Raw genomic sequence first — 19,126 nt, forward strand, 5'->3', positions numbered from 1 at the left:
GAACAATACCAATTACCGAGTTGCTTGTTTAACATGAAGGCAACGGCAGTGCTTAGGCTGGCGTTCCGTGAGCTGTGAGTAGTTCCCTTGACCGTAGGCGTTGCGCTCAGTCGACGCTTAGCACTGTACTTATATCCTCGTGCTTCTAGCCTTCTGACTTCTGAGATCAACTGGCATCGATACGCAAAAGCGATCGGGTGTTGCCATAAACGCGTAGAAAAGTCATGCACCTTGTTTACAGTATCTCAAACCTAAACGACACTTATTTATCACTTTGTACGACAATTTTAAGTGACTGAAGTTTATGTGAATAATTATGGATCAGCCGGAGCTTCAGGAATTGCTGCAGAAACCGAAGGCGGTGCTACTTGCAGACCAAAGGAAGGCCACAAGTACGTGTTTGTTTACTTTTCAATACGTTTGCCGGTAAAACTTTTGAATAAACTTTAATTATCACCAAACTGTCTGAAGTAGCGTAACTAATATTTTTATTGCAGCCTGTGATTAAGACTGTGCAATAAGTCATTTAAACTTTAGCGACTGCGATTAAGTTACCGATAGCTTTTACTTATAAAATATAGTATCATAAACCATAATATGTAAGTACCTATTAATAACACTCAAGCGTATTAATAACTTTCAGTGCCACTAAAAATATTAACGTCTCGACCTTGATTACTTAGCACTCTTGTAAGATTTAAATACTAAACGGTTATTTATAGATGTAGGTACTTCAGGTGTTTTTTAGTCTTTAAACTAGACAATAAAAAAGTAGCTAATTATTAAACCTTTAATCCATAAAGAAAAAAAATTTAATAATTCAAAAACTTACACTTAAATACTTTTTTAACGCGATATTAGTTAAGTTTAAGTATGTACTACCTACATGCGTTTTAATATTGGTCACCTGTAGACATAAGTGACACCTCAATAAGTGTCCGTTCCGGTGATTATGAGTGAAACTTCGACAAACATGAATAATTACGAATTACTAACTGTTTTTCTAAGCACCAAATATTATGATATTAATTTGCCGTGTCAAAATACGTGTCATATCCACCCCACCTATTCCCAGACTATCGTACGAGGCGATTATAACGGAGAAAGAGCAGCAGCGTCTCTATGGGTAAACCCTCAGTCCTTACGTCCCGCGGCTGAAGCCTTTAGTCAATCAGTGGACTCTTACAGGCTATTCATGATTGATGATGATATCACTGCTTAGCACATATCACTGATATTTAAAGAAATTGTTCCGTCTTCATAAATTTACTTACAATATTGCACCGTGCAAAAAATAACTAAGTAATTCACTTTTTTAAAAGATAGCATTTGGATGATATTATGAAGATTATTATTATAAATTTACCCCCTGGCCATCTAATAGTATAGCCGTTATAGTTTCAGATTGTATGTTCTTGATAACCACCATAAGGTGCGAAAACTTATTGGGGAGTGGGATGAATGCTAAACGTCGCCAGTGGAACTAGGGATTAGTCCATACCCGTGGGATGAGACTCACGTCGGAGCGACATCAGAAAACGAGGGCAATGCCATTGAAATTTTGATTGCGTACGAAACGTATTTTGTGTCATAAGTAGATTTTGATACCTCTTCATTACTTTATAACTACACAAGTGGGTTGTTTGAAATAACAAGTGATTTTTATTGCTAGTTTCTCTGTAGAATCTGCTTTTCGAACCGATGCTAGTCTCTACATACTGCTAAGTTACGAACATACAGACTTGACATTTCAAAAGTGCTCACGTACTTGAAATATTGGAAATATTTAAACGATAAAAAATGCCCATAATATAGACATCAGGGCCCAGTTAATAAAGCGTAAGTATAACTAGACTGTAATAGTCATTCATGCTAAAGTTTTATATTAATAGGTGAATTTTTTTTTGCCGCTACACAGTAATACAAAATTTAATTTACCGTATGAAAACCGATTAGAAGCACGTTCTTAATAGCACCGAACTTATAATTATTACGTTACGCCGCGCCGACACTAATGATGTTGTTGATACTCCCCAGACACCTTGCGCGAGGCTTTATGTCCTCTGTTAAATTAGTGGAAAGTGTAATACCAAATCCTATGAAGGGATGCCATTAACACTAATAGCACCTTAGACGGCCTTCCTGGCGTTGTCGTCTTACAAGTGCGAGATCCCGTTTTGCTCTCTGCATGGGTAGCATGGGCAGGAGAGAATTATATCCCTCTCAAAACACTGGCGCACAAGTGGAATTAATATTCAAATAATATATGTAATAATAAGCGGGAGTAAACTTCTCCTATTCCATCGTCCCGTGCTTTAGCAGGTGGACACGTTAATCCCTTGTCCCTTGTGTAAATATCCCTTGTCGGGGGATATAATCTGGGGATATAATGTTTGTCTACTGCCTGTGGAAGCAATTAGGGGAAAAAAAATCTGAATTTTCTTTGACCTAGGCTTCGGCCATGGCTATTTTCATTCTACCAATCTCTCGACAAACGACCCTTTAGCGTTCTGGTACGATACCGCATAGAAACTATACCTCTAACAAGTTAGTCCGCTGAGAGCTATCTTAGATTGATAAATAAATAAAAAAACGTTTATTAACAATTTTAACATAAGAACTATTTCTGCTGGTACCCACACTAGGCAGGCCTGTATCGTGTTCCTATTCAAGTTTACAAGTTCTGTTTACGGCTCGGTCATTGTATATTTTTCCACAATTAAGAAAAACACATGCACTTCTTATTACAAACAATTTCCTTTAACTTTTTGTTGCATATATATATAACGGTTAAGATTGCTAATATGTGATGGAATAAATAAAACCTTGCTTTTACAAACTCTAACGGTCCTCAAAAATGTTTATGGATAGAACAACTTTATTGCAACATAAAACACAGAAACAAAAGAAGAAAAAAATAGTTTTCGAGTGCAAAAGTGACGTTTTAACATCTAGTAGAGGCAACTTGTTCGTAAGAAAGTTGCCAGTTAAGATTTGCTGCTCATTTATCTGATTCTTGAACTAAAATCCTTTTAGAATTCATTTTTCATGTAGAAAATCTTCTTACAAAGAGCAGACGGCGCGGCGGTTCTAGAGCAATTTCTTCATCGACCGCTGAGAGACTAAGCAGTCTTATATTATAAGCAAAGACATTGCCGCTGTCAAAGTTCGATGATAATGTCCCGCGTCCTTTTTAAAACTATAACCTATACTCCTTTGAAGCATCAGTATTGAATGTTTCCGTCGAATAAAACCTGAGAAAAGCTGAGCCTTAATATCCATGTATTGCAAAAAGTGTAGTTTAATTTTCTTTAAAAATATAAGTTCCTCTAAATAAAAGTATTTCTAATAGGTCATATAATCAAAAAAAAAAATTTTTGCCTGGTGTTTTGTAAATCTATAACTTCCAAAGTTTATGGCGGTTTTAATGAATTCTATAAAAGCTGTTACCATGTAAATGTCAAATATATATTTTAGGTGTATTATTAGTAGTCGTTGAACACAGCCAATAATTTCGCATTTCCTTGAACACAGCCTAAAAAATTGCTTCGCAGTCATTCCACTGTGAAGAATTTTACCATTTAAAAAGATAGACGCAATACAAACTATTATTTGCACTCCTGTAGTAAAGGTTTTATCTAAACGATGTTCTCATTTGATCATTTGATGAAGATCTCAAACATATATAGGTATTTGCACGTGTGTGGAATGCCATTAAAACAAAATCAACACAAGGTGGAATGTGAGAAAACAGGACCAAACTAAACATCGACTTAAAAACAAGTTGAAGAGGTTCTTTAACAAATCATAACCAGTTCCAACGCATGCATACTTAAAATATTATATATGATTTATAATTTAGTAAGTAAGTGTGCACCATAAACTGTTACATAATATTGTAAAATGCCATGACAATATTTCCACTTATTATAGATAAAAACTGCTAGCCGTTGGTTAAAAAGGTTTATTTATAGTTCTTAATAAATAATTATAAGGCTTTAATAAAAGTAGCTGCAATACTTAGGTGGGTGTTGTACCCAGCGAATGTTTCTTATAGAAATATTGAAATGGGTCACCCAATTTTATGCAGTCAGTCCGAAAAACAAATATAAACATCCTACTTTATGGTCGGGGTTTTAAAATATGCTACTTTGAGACCATATAAACGAAGGAATAAATGAACTTGTTAGACCAGTCTAAGGGTTACTGACTATTTATAACACGCTTGGCTATACTATATTCCATTTATGTAACTAAGAACTAAAGGTTTATAATAAGGACAGTTGCTATCACAATTGTCTTTAAAGCTTAGAGAACACAATGTTAAACCATCATTCAAGCTTATGTTTACTTTTACTAATGTGTGATAATCTTTAAAGCACGCCTTCCCGTATTTGATTTGGGTATAGCTCTTAATTTCTCTCTCATATGTTAAGGACATTAAAAGGCTTGATAATGATGGCGATAAAATACATTATATTGTTTTAATTAGCATTATAAGTAACTGGCTTTTAGAGTTCGAACCGACAAAGATCACCATTCACAGCCAATCCGTCGCAGCGATCGATTGCAACGTTCGATCGCTTCGAAACCCGTCCGCACACATGACTATATAGCTATAAATAATAATCGAATAAAAAGAGGTGATAGCCCTAGGTGATAGGCTAGAGCTCAGGACTCCCTTTCAGAACGACAGAGTTCGATGCCCGGCACGCACACCTAACTTTTTGGAGAAATTTAAAATATCATATGCTTTAACGGTGAAGGCAAAGATCGTGAGAAAACCTGCATTACTGAGAGTTCTCGATAACGTTCTCAAAGGCGTGGAAAGTCTACCAACTCGGTCTAAACTCTCACTCTCTACTTCTGAAAAGAGACTCCTGCCGTGTAGTGGTTCTGCAATGGGTTCCTCATGATGATCGATTACTATGACTCGGAAATAAGTATCACAGAAAGCTTGTGCAAGTAGAATTCCCCAGCATGTAACCAGTGCCAATAGTAGTACATGTCGCTTGCATCAGTTACTTGTAAATAGCTTGCACCTGTGGATTGCCCCCCGTGAATGGTCCTCCTTATAAGTTCAGCTAGTAGATAGGTAGATATTTATATGCCAATGCCACTAAAGAAAAGTACAATACCTGCACTCCTTTCCTTAGTTGAGATGAGAAAACCCCCCAGACTTTCATATTATTGTTATAGCGGTAAACTAATCACGAAATTTTTGGCTCATTAATTCATTAATTTATGACCACTCTAAATGTTGTCAGAAAAACACACTTTCTCCTACATTCCATTGCAAAATAAAATGACGCCCGTAGTAGCTAAGAGGATTTCTTCCGTCTTTTTGAGCACCGTTGTGGGTCTAAGCTCATAAATTGTGTCTGCTATGAGAGACGAACCCTGTGCCCAGCAGTGGGACTTAATGGTTGCGTTTGATGAGGTAGTTATAATAACGCATTTGTCAGGTGCTTATAAGAAAGGCCTGAACATTTATAAGCGAGATAAAACAAATTGCATGTATTTAATAGCAGAATTGCAAAATATGAAGAAAAACAAACTAACCTTCTAAGATTGTTTTTCTTGAAATATTCGGATAACACATACGAATATGATAGTTTGCCTGTTTTTTTATCGTTTAATTTAGATGCACAAATTAACATAAAATTATTGATATTAAGTCTGACGGGCCGAAACCCAGTTTATAATCTAATTTGCATAATAACTACTTAAGTAGGTAGAAAAAGAAGTGTAGTATATGTATATATGTATTTTCTATGTTCTGCAATAAGTCAAGTCAAATCAATGGCCGTCTTGAGAGACGGTTCAAATACTGTCTCAGCTACACTTCTTTATTATAAAAATAACAAGATTAAAAATTAAAAAAAAAAACCCTGACTTTTAATATAGTCTATAGTATTCCACTAGTCAAGCCCTTTAATTTGATACCGATAATGAGAGATTTGTGAAAAAATATGTCATCGGCCATGTTTCTGTGGCTGCCATACTAGATTAAAAACAAAAGAACCGATATCCAAATTGTTTTATCCGTTCGGGAAATACAATGTCCTGTAGTAGGTTGATTTGAAAGTAGAAAATGTGTATAAGCCATACTTACCTAACCACTTATTAATATGATACTAATATGTAAATGAGTAAAGAGGTGATGAGGTAATTTCCACACAATCCCCTTTATCACTTCCTTCCTGCAAGTTTAATGCATAGAATACCTGAACATTTACCTAAATAACCTGAGAATAAGTAGCACGGGACTTTCCCGCATACGCTCCTATTTCTTTTGCGTAATAGACTTGCTCTAAAGGTGAAGGCAAACATTTTGAGGAAATCTGCATTTCTGAGAGTGCGCCAAACTTATGAAATCACTTTCTTCCACGTACATAAAAAAATTTTTTAGAGGTAATGTGGTTAGTCATATTACAATGATGAAAAATGCAATATAAATGTTCTTTTAATGAAAAATTTCTCCTTGTTGCTTCTTGCTAATTGTTGTTTGGAAAAAAAACTGAATAAACCGGGGGCATAACCTACGATATTCTTATTTAAAATATAATTTGAATGACGAATCGCATTTACATACCTTACCAAACATGACACTATCCGCAAATAAATATGCGGGTGTGCGATTGCCCTGGGGAATCCCTGATACAGGTATTTCTTTACGATGGCTCATCCTGCTATTTTTGCACGCACCCGCTATCAAACCAGTACATACAATACCTTAATTATATGTACCTGTATAACAGTACGGCCTTTCAGGGCCGAGATCGATAATTTTAAGAGTTATTTGCGTTATTAATTTAAGTAATAAAGAAGAAAAAGAAGTTTTTGTTGCACATACAAATAGAAAGCTAGGTAAAGCTAGGCAAGCTAATTAAATATCACTTGCGTGCGTTTATATAACGGTAAAAGCACACATCGCGAGGAAACTTGCAGGGTGGACAGAGTTCTCCATAACGTGGCAGTGTGGTTGACTGCGGCCTGAACCCTTATTATTTTGAGAGCAGACCCGTGGTAGGATAGCGCCATTAATGGATTGATGATTACGATGTGATCAAGAGTTACATACTACATCGGTTTAAAGATATTTATTTCTCACAAAGAACATACTGTTCACTTAAAAGAGATAATAGGTTTACAATTAATTCTGAAAATCTAAACAGAACGCATGCACACATTATATTATGTCTAACAGTATTTCTATGGTGAAGTTACAAATTAGGAATTGTAGATATAGTGAATGACTAACTTATCAATATTTTCTAAGATAAAAATGATAAATTCATTGATAAATCGTAAGATAGCTCTGCAATTAGCACCAACCTGATTTTTACCCTGTTATATCATCATTCATCATCCCGCAGCCTCTTAACGTCCCAACTGCTAGGCAAAGGGACGCTCGCCCACTGCTCGCCTCTCATACGATAGACAATTTAAGAGCATAGACCCACCACGCTGCAATGTGGTCTGGTGGGCCTTTTATATTATATTGTTGTTAAAATCTGATGATAAACATTATTGTGTAAAAAATTGTAATTTTAGAGAAATCTCTAATGTTAACACTGAGACAGTTGTATACCAAAGTAAGTCGCAAGAACGGCGGCATACAAGTCTTGCATATTAATTCAATTTATAACTTAATCCGTCGTTTGGAATTCCCCGTAGACACTACTAAATTGTAAAAAATATAATAAAAAATTATGGTGCGTGCGTTTAAGCCTACGAATACTAAAATTATCTATTATTGCACTATCGTTTACTGTATCTGTATCTTTATTATTTCTCAACGTATTAGGATCGTCACAACTGTTCTGTTCACCCAATTTTATACAACGTGTAAATGAAAACCGAAATATTACTTCACAATGCTACTGAAGTACATTATTTACTGTCTCTGAGACTTATCGGTGAAACCGAAACGCTATTAGTTTTTATGTTAACCACTGCCATCGTTTTTACTGATAGTCATCAGAAACAACCCTAAGATCACATGAAAAATTCAAATCCAGTGACTCCTATCACCTTATTAGGTACTTTTAGTAGGTCTTTTATCTTCAATATGGTTGTTAGGTATATGTAATCACTTAAAATCATCTGAATGAGTTTAGACGGAAAAATAAATAATATGCTTCTTTTGATATTGTGTGAAGTGATTCCTTATGGAATATACTTATGCACCCTTCAACAGTATTTCATAATTATTAATCGTAATCGTAATTATTCGGTTTCACGTTGTGAATGTTTAATAATTTTAGGTAGGTGATACCCGGTGCTAGGACCTCCGCTTCGATTTAAGGGGATCATCGGTATAAATCTATGAAGACATCTGAGGGTAACAACAAGCGAGTAAACATGCAAACAAATTAACAAACACACAACTCTATAATTACAAAATTTGACGGCCTAGTGGCGCAGTGCGCAGCGACCCTGCTTTCTGAGTTTCGGTCGTGGGTTCGATTCCCACAACTGGAAAATGTTTGTGTGATGAACATGAATGTTTTTCAGTGTCTGGGTGTTTATCTGTATATTATAAGTATTTATGTGTATTTCATTCATAAAAAAAAAATATTCATCAGCTATCTTAGTACCCATAACACAAGCTACGCTTACTTTGGGGCTAGATGGCGTTGTGTGTATTGTCGTAGTATATATTTTTTTTTTTTTATTACTTATAATGTTAGTTAATCTTTACATATTATCACAACAACATCAAAATCGCCCCACTGTTTGTACGCTTAGACCTTTTTAACTACGGAAAGGATTTTTAAAAGATAAAGTGTAAATTTTTTTGCAATAAATATGCATATTATAGCAGAGAAAAGCAAATGAGTTAAAAGATTTGTTATGTTATACCGTAACATACATATTTTTTTTTGGTTACGTAGAAAATCCCTTCTCATTGTTGGAGTAGACGTGACTTTAGTAGGCCGGTACAGGGTGATATGAAGATGATGTTGACATGGAAATCGCTCACTAAACCTTACTAGGAAATTTACAGATTAAATTTATCTACTACGGAACTGTGTTATTATGCATTCCAAACTGCCTCACATTAGTACCCGGGGCGGGTTGCTAGTATAATATAATTGTCATCTTACTTCAATCACGGTCAAGTACATATTCGGTTATTTACAGTATTAAAATCAACGTAAATTTCTGCTCCTTAAAGTCGAAGACATGTATCAAGGTGAGGGACAGTAGGAATTATATATATGAGTTTAAAAGCAGCTATTTCTAAATTACAGAGAGACACTATTAAATCAACTTAAAAGTGCCTGTGATTTTAAAATATCGGTTTTTGAAGTTATGCTTCTTTTGGTGCGTTATGGAAAAATGATGAGAGTAAATTTTTACGATGCGCGCGCACGTCACAAAAAACCAACACTCTGAAGTTAGCTATAAGGTTTGACAGTGTATTGTCAAAGTCTGCGGGCGCATTTCGGTGATGCAGTTGTTTCAATTGTACATAAATCACAAATTTTAATGTTGGTTGTCCAATAATGAGTCTCATAGTATTCCAAATTTAATTATGTTTATTATGTCCAGCTTCAATTATATAGAAATACTTTTTTGGGATATTTAACTAACTGATATTGAGTTATAATAAAACTTTCAATGTATTAAATACCTTTTTCTGCAATCGTAGAATAAGGCGATAGATGAAATTTTTGAAAAGATTTTAATTTTTATCTCGGTACGCAAATGGAGTATAACTTCTAACGCGTGTATAAAAGTACACACACGTTTTTTTTTTTATTTACAAATGGTTAACCTAAACTCACTTTTATTATAATCTTGTCGATCTGTATTCTAATATAAGAAATTTAAAATTATCATAAGATTATACCGAAAATAGCCAATGCTACTGGCATTGGCTATTTTTGGTCGGTAGAAGTAGAGCTGATTGCACCGTATGGTGAAGGCAGATCAGAATACATTTGTCACCACCCCTCCACTTCCCGTGGGTTTCTTGTCGAGACCGGTCAGCCGCGTTATCTATGCTACTACTACCATTCACTGCGATCACAAACCCGTCTACCCAGCGTGGTGATTATGGGCAAAGCCTCCCGTTGGCAGAGGCCTTTAGTCTAGCAGTTTACTGTTATATGCTATTTATATACTTAGAGCATTTTGAGACAGCTTAGCTCGTCGTTCGTACCTTTAGATGCATAAAGCATAAACTTGTTATTTTGTCACACAAACAGACACTTCAAATTTATTTAATAGTAAAGATTCAGTGACATTTTGAACTGCTTCCGTAGACTATTTTAAAATAAAACCGAAAATACTCACAAGCAAGGCTGTTTAAATGTAGCTGATGAAAAGCTTGATTTTATATGTAAAGGACGAAGTTAAATGAGCGAAATTTATGGGTGGGTACACAAAAAAACCTTGTAGATATATGCTTATGAAAACCTGGATAGCAGCTTCATTTTTGTGCCTTTTGGAGTAGAGACTTTGGGACCGTGGGGTCCGGAGGCAAGAGCCCTTTTCAAAGAATTATCGAAAAGGGTTATCGAGTCTACCGGTGATCCTAGAGCGGGCAGTTACCTTGGCCAACGAATTAGTTTGGCCATCCAAAGGGGCAATGCTGCCAGCATCTTAGGAACTGTGCCTCGCTGCGGTGGTTTCAAGACGTTTTAGATTTTATTTAGTTTTTAAATAGTTTATTTTAGGTTATATTTATAATTTTATTTCAAACTGTTCTAAATAACCAGAACTAATAGTAATATCAGTTTTTATATGCTTAATGAAAATAAAATATAATTTTAAGTTGTTTGTAAGTTGCTGATTGTAAGTAGTTTGGACATGGCCAAATTCAAGTCCCAGAACGCACCTCTAACTTTTCTAAGCCACCTCTAACTTTTCTAACACACATAATGTTTAAGCAATTAGAATATCACTTGCTTAATCGGTGAAGGAAACCATCGCGAGGATACCTGCATGCGTGAGAGTTTTCCATAATGTTCTCAAAGGCGGGTGAAGTCCACCAATGCGCAGTGGGCCGGTGTGGGTTGATATGTGTTTATGAAATCGTGGGGATTCGCTATTAAAAAATAAAACTATGTCTACAACTATAGCACGGAATCTGAATCGAAGATTACAGCTGATTTTTCAAAACAATGAAGCAAATTAATTTCTTTTGATAAGAACGTTAGGCATCTTAAAATAATCGATTGCTTATAAATTCCAGTTTATGATTGAAAACGTGGTTTATGATTTATTAATTAACTATCTAGAACTCTATAATTACAAAGCTATTATATCAAAAAGAATGGGACTGTCATTAAAATACCTGAATTAAAATAAAATCTTCGTTTTTTAGGGTTCCATAGTGAACAAGAAACCTTTATAGTTTCGATATGTCCGTCGGTCCGTCCACCCAACTATCCGCGGCTTCGCTCAAAGATTCTGAGTAGGTACCAGGAAGTATTTTTCGATTTTCTAGTATCTCTCTCTTGTGCAAAACAGCTCCCATTAATTAGATTTTCAATTGTTGTTGTATGAAAACCATTTTTCTATTTCCGTTTGCATTTGCATGCGAAATTTTAAGCGATCGAACGCCAGACCTCGTGATCTGCAGACAAACATTCTCACCACTAGACCACTGATACAGGTATAAACAGCACTGTGTATAAACAGCAACGACTACAACAATTAGTGCTTAGTGTCAGGGAGCTCACATCTATTGTTGACTATTAACTTTCTACTAAATCGTACGTATAGACGGTTATTTCTCATTTGACTTTGACTTTGACTAGTCTAGTAAGTACTTCTGACAAATGCTAAGCCCGTGTAAAATTACCATTAAAGCATGTATTGGTAACGTTTATCTAAACATTAACTTTAAACCGTGCAAACATTAATAGTAGCAATTACACAATGTCCAATGAGTATGGACATGGCCACACTAAAATTTATAACGACTAAAGTTTCGCAAGAAGCTATCGTCATAGTACCTACATATTATGTAATATTTGTATTCATATAACAATATTATTAATATGTGGTAGTAGAGCTTTCTGTAACAAAGTAGATCTCGTCTGGGAAAATACTTTTTTTTTATATGTTAATAGCGGGCAAACGAGCAAGTGGGTCACCTGATGGTAAGTGATAACCGCCGCCCATAAACATCTATAGCACCAGAGGAGTCACCGATGCGTTGCCGGCCTTTAAGGAGTTTGTTTATCCGCCCCTTGAATAACCCTAGATTGTATTTTTGAGGAAACACATCAGATGGGAGATTGTTCCATAATTTGCAAGTGCGCGGTAGAAATGATCTGGTATTTCGAACAGTAGAAGAATACCAGGCATCCAGATGATGAGGGTGGAATTTATACTGCCGCCAATAATTGCTAATGCTGTGTTCCGGTCTGAAGTGCGTGGCTTCCGGTGTAATGACAGGCTCATTAACTTGTTTGAGATTGATAAAAACAGGGGAGAACTTTGTAGGATGTATTACTTGCATGCCTGCGAAGTGTTGGTTTGTTTACAGGCGATGATCTTCCACTCCCGGTGAGCCGTCAGCTTGGTCAGTCAATTATCACTAATTAAAAATAAATGTATATCCCGCATTAATTTAAACCCCATCCTTTCACCAGAAGTGGACAAGAATAAGATATCGCAATAAAAACAACATTCTACACATCTATAAATTCAGAATTCAAAATTTTCACCAAACTTATATATTTTCACCAAAAGTGGATGAGAATAAGGTAATACAATAACGCCTTGTCGCACATTTGTAGGATTTATTCTTATTTTGTACCCATTATTTTTCTGAAAAGTGCATTAAAGTAGTGAATAAAAGCATTAAGAAGATGTTTACTTTACAACGATTTATTTTATTGCTAAGCATTGCATTTTATTCAAAATGCTCCGGTGCGGAATGTGTAGGTACATTGCGGAAGACCTGTTTGGTTTGGAGTTTATAGATTGAAGAAATTAGGTCCCTATATATTAACATCGTGAAGGTTCTCTAGCTTTTCGCAGAGTATAGCAAATTAAGCTTGATATTCATTGTACCTACATGTTTAAAAAAGTGTCCTGTTAGTTATTATCTAAAAATACGTGTTATAATCATCAACGTCATCATAAAAGAGCGCAAAAACACTCAAAAGTTAAAATCACCATCATTATCATCAAAGTAAATCGACGGACGTCCACAGCTGGACTTTTTTTTTGTGGTGATTCCCATACGATACGTCCTTGAGCTGAGTGTTATAATGTACCTTCCTAATTAGATTACCGTAGTTTTGATGTAGCCCCTCGGATTTTCCCAAAGTATTTAGTGTATAGTTTTATTTTAGTGTAAGAGTTAGTGTAATGTGCACCAGGGACAGGTTGAAGTAGGTTTATCTTTCAACAACATCATAAATAGCCCATATCAGCCCACATTAAGACTAAAGGCCTTTTCTAACGAGAGGGTTTGCCCTTAGTTACCGTTCTAGGCAGACCGTTTCGTAATCGCTGTAGGTGGTACCTAGTAGCAGAAGAAGACGATACTACCCATTCTCCGTAATATTCCACGGCACGGCACGGATTAGGAGCTCATATATCATAAACTCATAAACTAAGGTTAAGATAAACTGATACTGATAAACATATGTCCATCCATTTTGGAAACGCTTTGAGAAGCAAGGTGGAACTTTAATATCCAAGACTTACGGATCTCCTACACGGAACTTAAAAGCAGGTGAAACACAACATATTAATTAATCATAGTTAAACTGGTATTTAAGAATGTAATAATTTGAATGCAAATATATATAATATACTATTGATCCCTCGCGACTTCGTTCGCGTATAAGTCAACCTAAATAGATAGACATATGCTGTCCCAGGCTTTTTTTTAGAACTTTTGAAGGGGATAAACTTTTTCATACGAAACATTAACCGTTTACGCAGCGCACGTAACGTACAGCTCTCAAAAGGAAAAAATACCCCGAGCTTGAAACATTCTTTATTGTTGCTATGCTCCTGTTAGTCTAAGCGTGATGATCTCTATATAGCCTAGCCTAGCCTCTATATATCGGTTTTAGATAGTTGGGATATCCAACACTGAAATATTTTTTCAAAACACACTCGTACCTGAATAAATCAGCCGTTTAGTTGCAGTATAGATAAATGGATACCGACTGCAGCGCCATCTGTCGGGCTGATTTGTGAATCTAAGCCATCCATGGTGCCACCCAAACGCATACAAAAATAAACATTCAAATCGGTCCAGCCGGGTTGGAGTTCAGTGACATACACACGTACCTACAGTAGAATTATTCATATATATAAAGATTACATCGTTTTAAAACAAATCAAACTATTCCTTCACAATATTCAGCAAAAAATTGTTAAATATTCTATCGCTGGTTCCACCTTTTTTTTTCATTCTACTATTGGATTAGGCTTAACTTGTATCATATTTTAAACATGTTCAATTGTTTTTAATAAGAAAAATAATTTGTTTTTTTAGTATCACAGAGACTTTAATAAACAGAATTTTTGAACTATTATCTCTGGCCGCTGAAAGAATGTTTTCCTGAGCGTCCGTTGGTCTTATAGAACAATAATAAACAGTTGACATAACCTAATAGTGATAAATATAAACCTGTCGTTTTAAAAGCCGACTGATTTAGTGCTGTCTCTTTCGCTTAAGGATAGGCGTGTAAATATTACGCGAATGAGAAAGCACGACATCGGCTGCCCTTTCTAAACCTATTCTTTAATGACGCGTTACGTATTATTAAAATCTAAATTTCTTTATAACATGTCTAACCTTTTGTATATCGTTGTATCTCTTGTTTTTTTGGTATGCCTACCTTCCTTGTATTGTAATTTGTTAAGTTTATTTTAATTCTAATGGAAGAGCAGAGTCTTCTGACACAGGCGTAATAATATATTACTCTTAATAGAAGACTTAAGCGATATATTGATACCACTTTGTTTCTTACCCAAATAAACTATTTTTTTTCTTTTATATATAGACAAACAATATATTCTATTACGATTCAGTTTTTAGAAAGGGACCTCTAGTTACGGATACATCAAGTATGGTGCAATAGAGCCCTCGCCTTGACTGATTCGGTAAAAGGCCTTTAGCCTTTACATAATTGTTATGTAAGGCCGTTCAACCTATACACCTGACCTTGTGATAAAGTCACTTTTTATAGGGTATCTTACGTAAATAGTAAATAAAACCAAAATTTAATACCATACCACTTCAACGGACAACACTATTGGCACCATTGTTAGTAAGAACAAGAAAATAAGTAGATATGAGATTAATATTTAAAGTTAAGCAAATTAAGTGAAGAAATGAGTTTAAAAATAAAAAAAATCAAAGATCGTAAAAGGTGCTAACTGCCCGCGACTTTTCCCTCGTTCAAAAATGTGAACACACACCTTTGTGAACATTATGTAAAACACTCAAGTATACAGGTTTCCTCACGATGGTTTCCTACACCGTGACCACACCGTGACTACAAGTGATATTTCAATTACTTAAAACGCACAAAACTAAGAAAAATTAGAGGTGCTGGGATTCGAACTCTGCCCCCCGAAAGTGAATTCAAGCTTCTACCCAATGCGCTATTACCGCTTCAAAGATAGATTCAACTTTTCTTCAAGTTATTATATGGGATCTACGGAATGGGTTTATTATCTATGTACCTACCTAAGTATCAGCATGGCAAATATAATAAAAATGCGGGGAACAGGTATAGTTAGGTATATTTCCTCGCGGATTTTTTGTAGGTTGTAATAACTACTTTAATCCCGCAATACATAATTTTTATATATCATCAATAGTTTTCTCAGTGCAAGCCAAATTATGGATTTAATAGGCAAAATTTTGATAGTTACTTCCTGATAATTAAGTTTTCTATTAGGAAAATAATAGTTTATGAAGTTGTAGTTTTGAAGCCTATTCGGTAGAAACAAACAAACATACCGAAAAATCTTTCCTGTTTATAATTTTAGTATAGATAACAAGGAGTTCACTTATCCTAGAATAGAATAAAAGAAAAAAAAGAAACGGACTTCCGTGTGTTTTATTATTAGTTAGTAATGGTTGAAGTACTGAACAAATAATACTTAATAATAAATACTATTCGTTAGGTAGTAGGTATCGTTTTGTACTATTTCTTTTTTATTCCACTACAGGTTAGCCCTTGACTGCAATCTCACCTGGTTGTAAGTGATGATGCAGTCTAAGATGGTAGCGGGCTAACTTGTTAGGAAGTATGGTAACCATAATCGGTTTTTACGCCAAATCGCACCGGCAGACTAAATCGCTTAGCGGTATGTTGGTAGGGTGGTAACTAGAAATGGCGTGTGCTGGGTTTCTTACCAGGGTATGCACACAGTAGGAAAATTGCATAAAACAGCAAATCTTCCAATACGAGTTATGTATCAATTTTAGGGTAACCAGTGCTTTTGTGCATGTATGAAGTGCACGCCACTGATAACTAGCCACTAGACCTATGATGGCTATTGCAACGATAGTCATCATAAGAGCTCTGATTGTGATGAGATGATATTGCTCTGATTGAGTGAGATATGATGTAATCGGTTCCGTCCTCCTTTTCGAAAGATGCTCCTCAGATATCTGACTCTGACTATGATTATAGTCTAGTCGGTCCTCAAGATTGATACCGACTAGAATATAATCACATCTAAATCTATGTCTTACTAAAGTCTTATATCTACAGCTGAAGATTATATTTTTGATGATAATTCTGAGGCTTTTGGCTTCCCTTGCTGGGACCGAGTTTGAACCCTTGCACCGTGCACGCAAGCTCTACCTTTTCGGAGTTATGTACGTTTTTAATATAATTGAAGCAATTCATATAACACTAGCTTTAATGGTGAATGAAAAAATCGTTCGGAAACCTGCATGCCTGAGAGTTTGTTTTCAAGGTCGTGGTGGACTACTTAGACTTACTGGTTAGATATAGGTATTTACCACCACACTACTACCCTTAGCAGTCAATCAAATGTAATGTAAAAGAGGTACCGGTCGAAGCAACGGGGGGGGGGGGGGGGGGGGGCTTGTCAGGATATGTTTCTTTTTTATTCCACAACAATTTGCTCTTGAGTGCAATATCACCTGTTGGTTATGATCCAGGCTTAGATGGTAAAGCAACACGCCCCGTAAAGACATTACAGTTGCCCAATTCGTCTCCCCGGGGCTATTAAAAGAATTTAACGACAAGTAATAATTACAAAAAGTACAATAAAATTAAAACATAAAAATAAGCTATTTCAAATTAAGAATTTAAAAAAAACAATAAAAATAACAATGACCAAAAATTCAATAATAATAAAAAGAAAACATTCAAACATATAATTATTATCTTAGATCACCAACAAAGCAAATTAAAATGTACATAGTAACATTTTAATTTGCTTTTGTTTTTAATGATATTTTGATTTGTTTTGTCAGTATGTCGTACTTGCCTTGGAGAAAATTGGCAATTAATAATTTTTAAATTGCCTTGTCTGAGAATACATCCCGGTACTTTGAGACCAAGGTTCTCACCGCTGCGCCAGGTATATTGTGTAGAATATCCGCTGAAGGTTTGAATGGAAAACCTATCGGACGAAGGAGAGGACAGCTAGTTATATATATAAGCTTCTTTGCGCGTTGTATTGCGGTTAAGAAACAAAACCTTGTGACCTTTATTTACTGTCTGTCCATTCATAGTTATGTACATAGCTCACGTAAAACTTGGCCAACGCGCATACGTAGTCACTGTAGTAACTTTAATACAGGTAGATGATCCTATATGCATTGAAAGGTTAACATTCGTTACAATATATAATAATATTAATTTTATATCTTGTATTATGAAATTCCGACATCGCACCGGAACACTAAATCGCTTAGCGGCACGTCTTTGTCGGGAGGGTTGTAGCCTCCCACCAGACTAGACCAGAGAAATTTATAAACCCTCCAGTTTTCCCAGCCGGGTATCGAGCCCGGAACCTCCTGCTTAGAACCACAGCTTTGACCGCTGCACCAGCAGGGCAAGCACAGCTAGGAGTCAAAAATTATATCCCCCAATTAAATCCTCTGACAAGGGACATAATTAACGTGTCGATCCTGCTAAAGCACGGACACATGTAGTAGGGGAAGTTTATCTCCGTTTATTGTTACGCATGCATTATTTGAATATAATTACCACTGTTGCGATGATGCTCTAAGAGTTGATAAAGCTGTGAAAGAAGATAATCCTTTCCCCGGGGAGATAATTGTTTCCTGCAACATCAGTTTTTAAGACAATATTCCGATTTCTTGTAAACTGAAGACTCTACAGCACCTGAATGCATTCAAATAAGTCAGTTAATAGTTTGGTAATGCAAGACCTAGCTACAATCTAACAGTCCGAAATGTCATGGTTCTATTTATTCTACTTGACCTCCTCCTCCGAATGAACTGATTACTTATCTTACGAGTGTATCATATAACGCATATTACCTTTGAACAATCGTCTCTTAAACGAGTAAAGATCATAATTATTATGATGTTATAAATCGTACAAGTTGTTTACAAACGATAAACGTGATCTGTGAAGGAATTCTGGTTGTACTTGGCTACAATATAATAAAAGGATTTGATTGATAATTTATACCGCTAATCAATAAAATTACTACATTTTTAATAGGACTAGGTACTAGGACTATAAATTTTAGATAGGTATGTGTTGATAAAATTATCTGACCCAACATATAGGCTAAGGACACTAGCATACGGCAATTTCTCTAAGCGCGCATATCACGCGTGTTACAGACGCGCGTTTACAATGCTTAGGTGTCCTAAAAGCAGATTTTTGCATTGTTATCGATATACAACGGAATACATCCCTGTAATGCAACGATACAATTAAGTGAACACTGCGGGTCTGTGTCAACCCAAAAATTAATAGGCATTTAGCAGGGTTTATGTTTGTATGACATCAACAAAAATGCGTCACCACCAGTGTGTGTTTGTGTGCGCGTTCAAGAACTTGCTAGCTTAGTTAGGCCGGCCAGTAAAAAAATACGCGCAAGTTCAATTTAAAGTTAGCTTTAAAGTTTAGTCTCCAAACTTTAACTGTGAAACGCGATATAGATT

At 35.6% G+C, this 19,126-nt stretch overlaps 1 protein-coding gene across 1 annotated transcript in view; it reads left to right on the plus strand.

Annotated features, from left to right (window-relative positions):
* The first annotated feature begins 135 nt into the window (after positions 1-135).
* LOC120629777 (solute carrier family 22 member 4-like) overlaps positions 136-19,126 on the plus strand; it is a 66,654-nt gene continuing 47,663 nt past the window's right edge. The window contains exon 1 of the mRNA XM_039898815.1: positions 136-392. Coding sequence (XP_039754749.1) covers positions 317-392 — 76 coding nt within the window. The 5' untranslated portion in view covers positions 136-316. The remainder of the gene's footprint in view (positions 393-19,126) is intronic.

The sequence above is a fragment of the Pararge aegeria genome, chromosome 15 (assembly GCF_905163445.1).
Source record: "Pararge aegeria chromosome 15, ilParAegt1.1, whole genome shotgun sequence".
In the NCBI taxonomy this organism is placed as follows: domain Eukaryota; kingdom Metazoa; phylum Arthropoda; class Insecta; order Lepidoptera; family Nymphalidae; genus Pararge; species Pararge aegeria.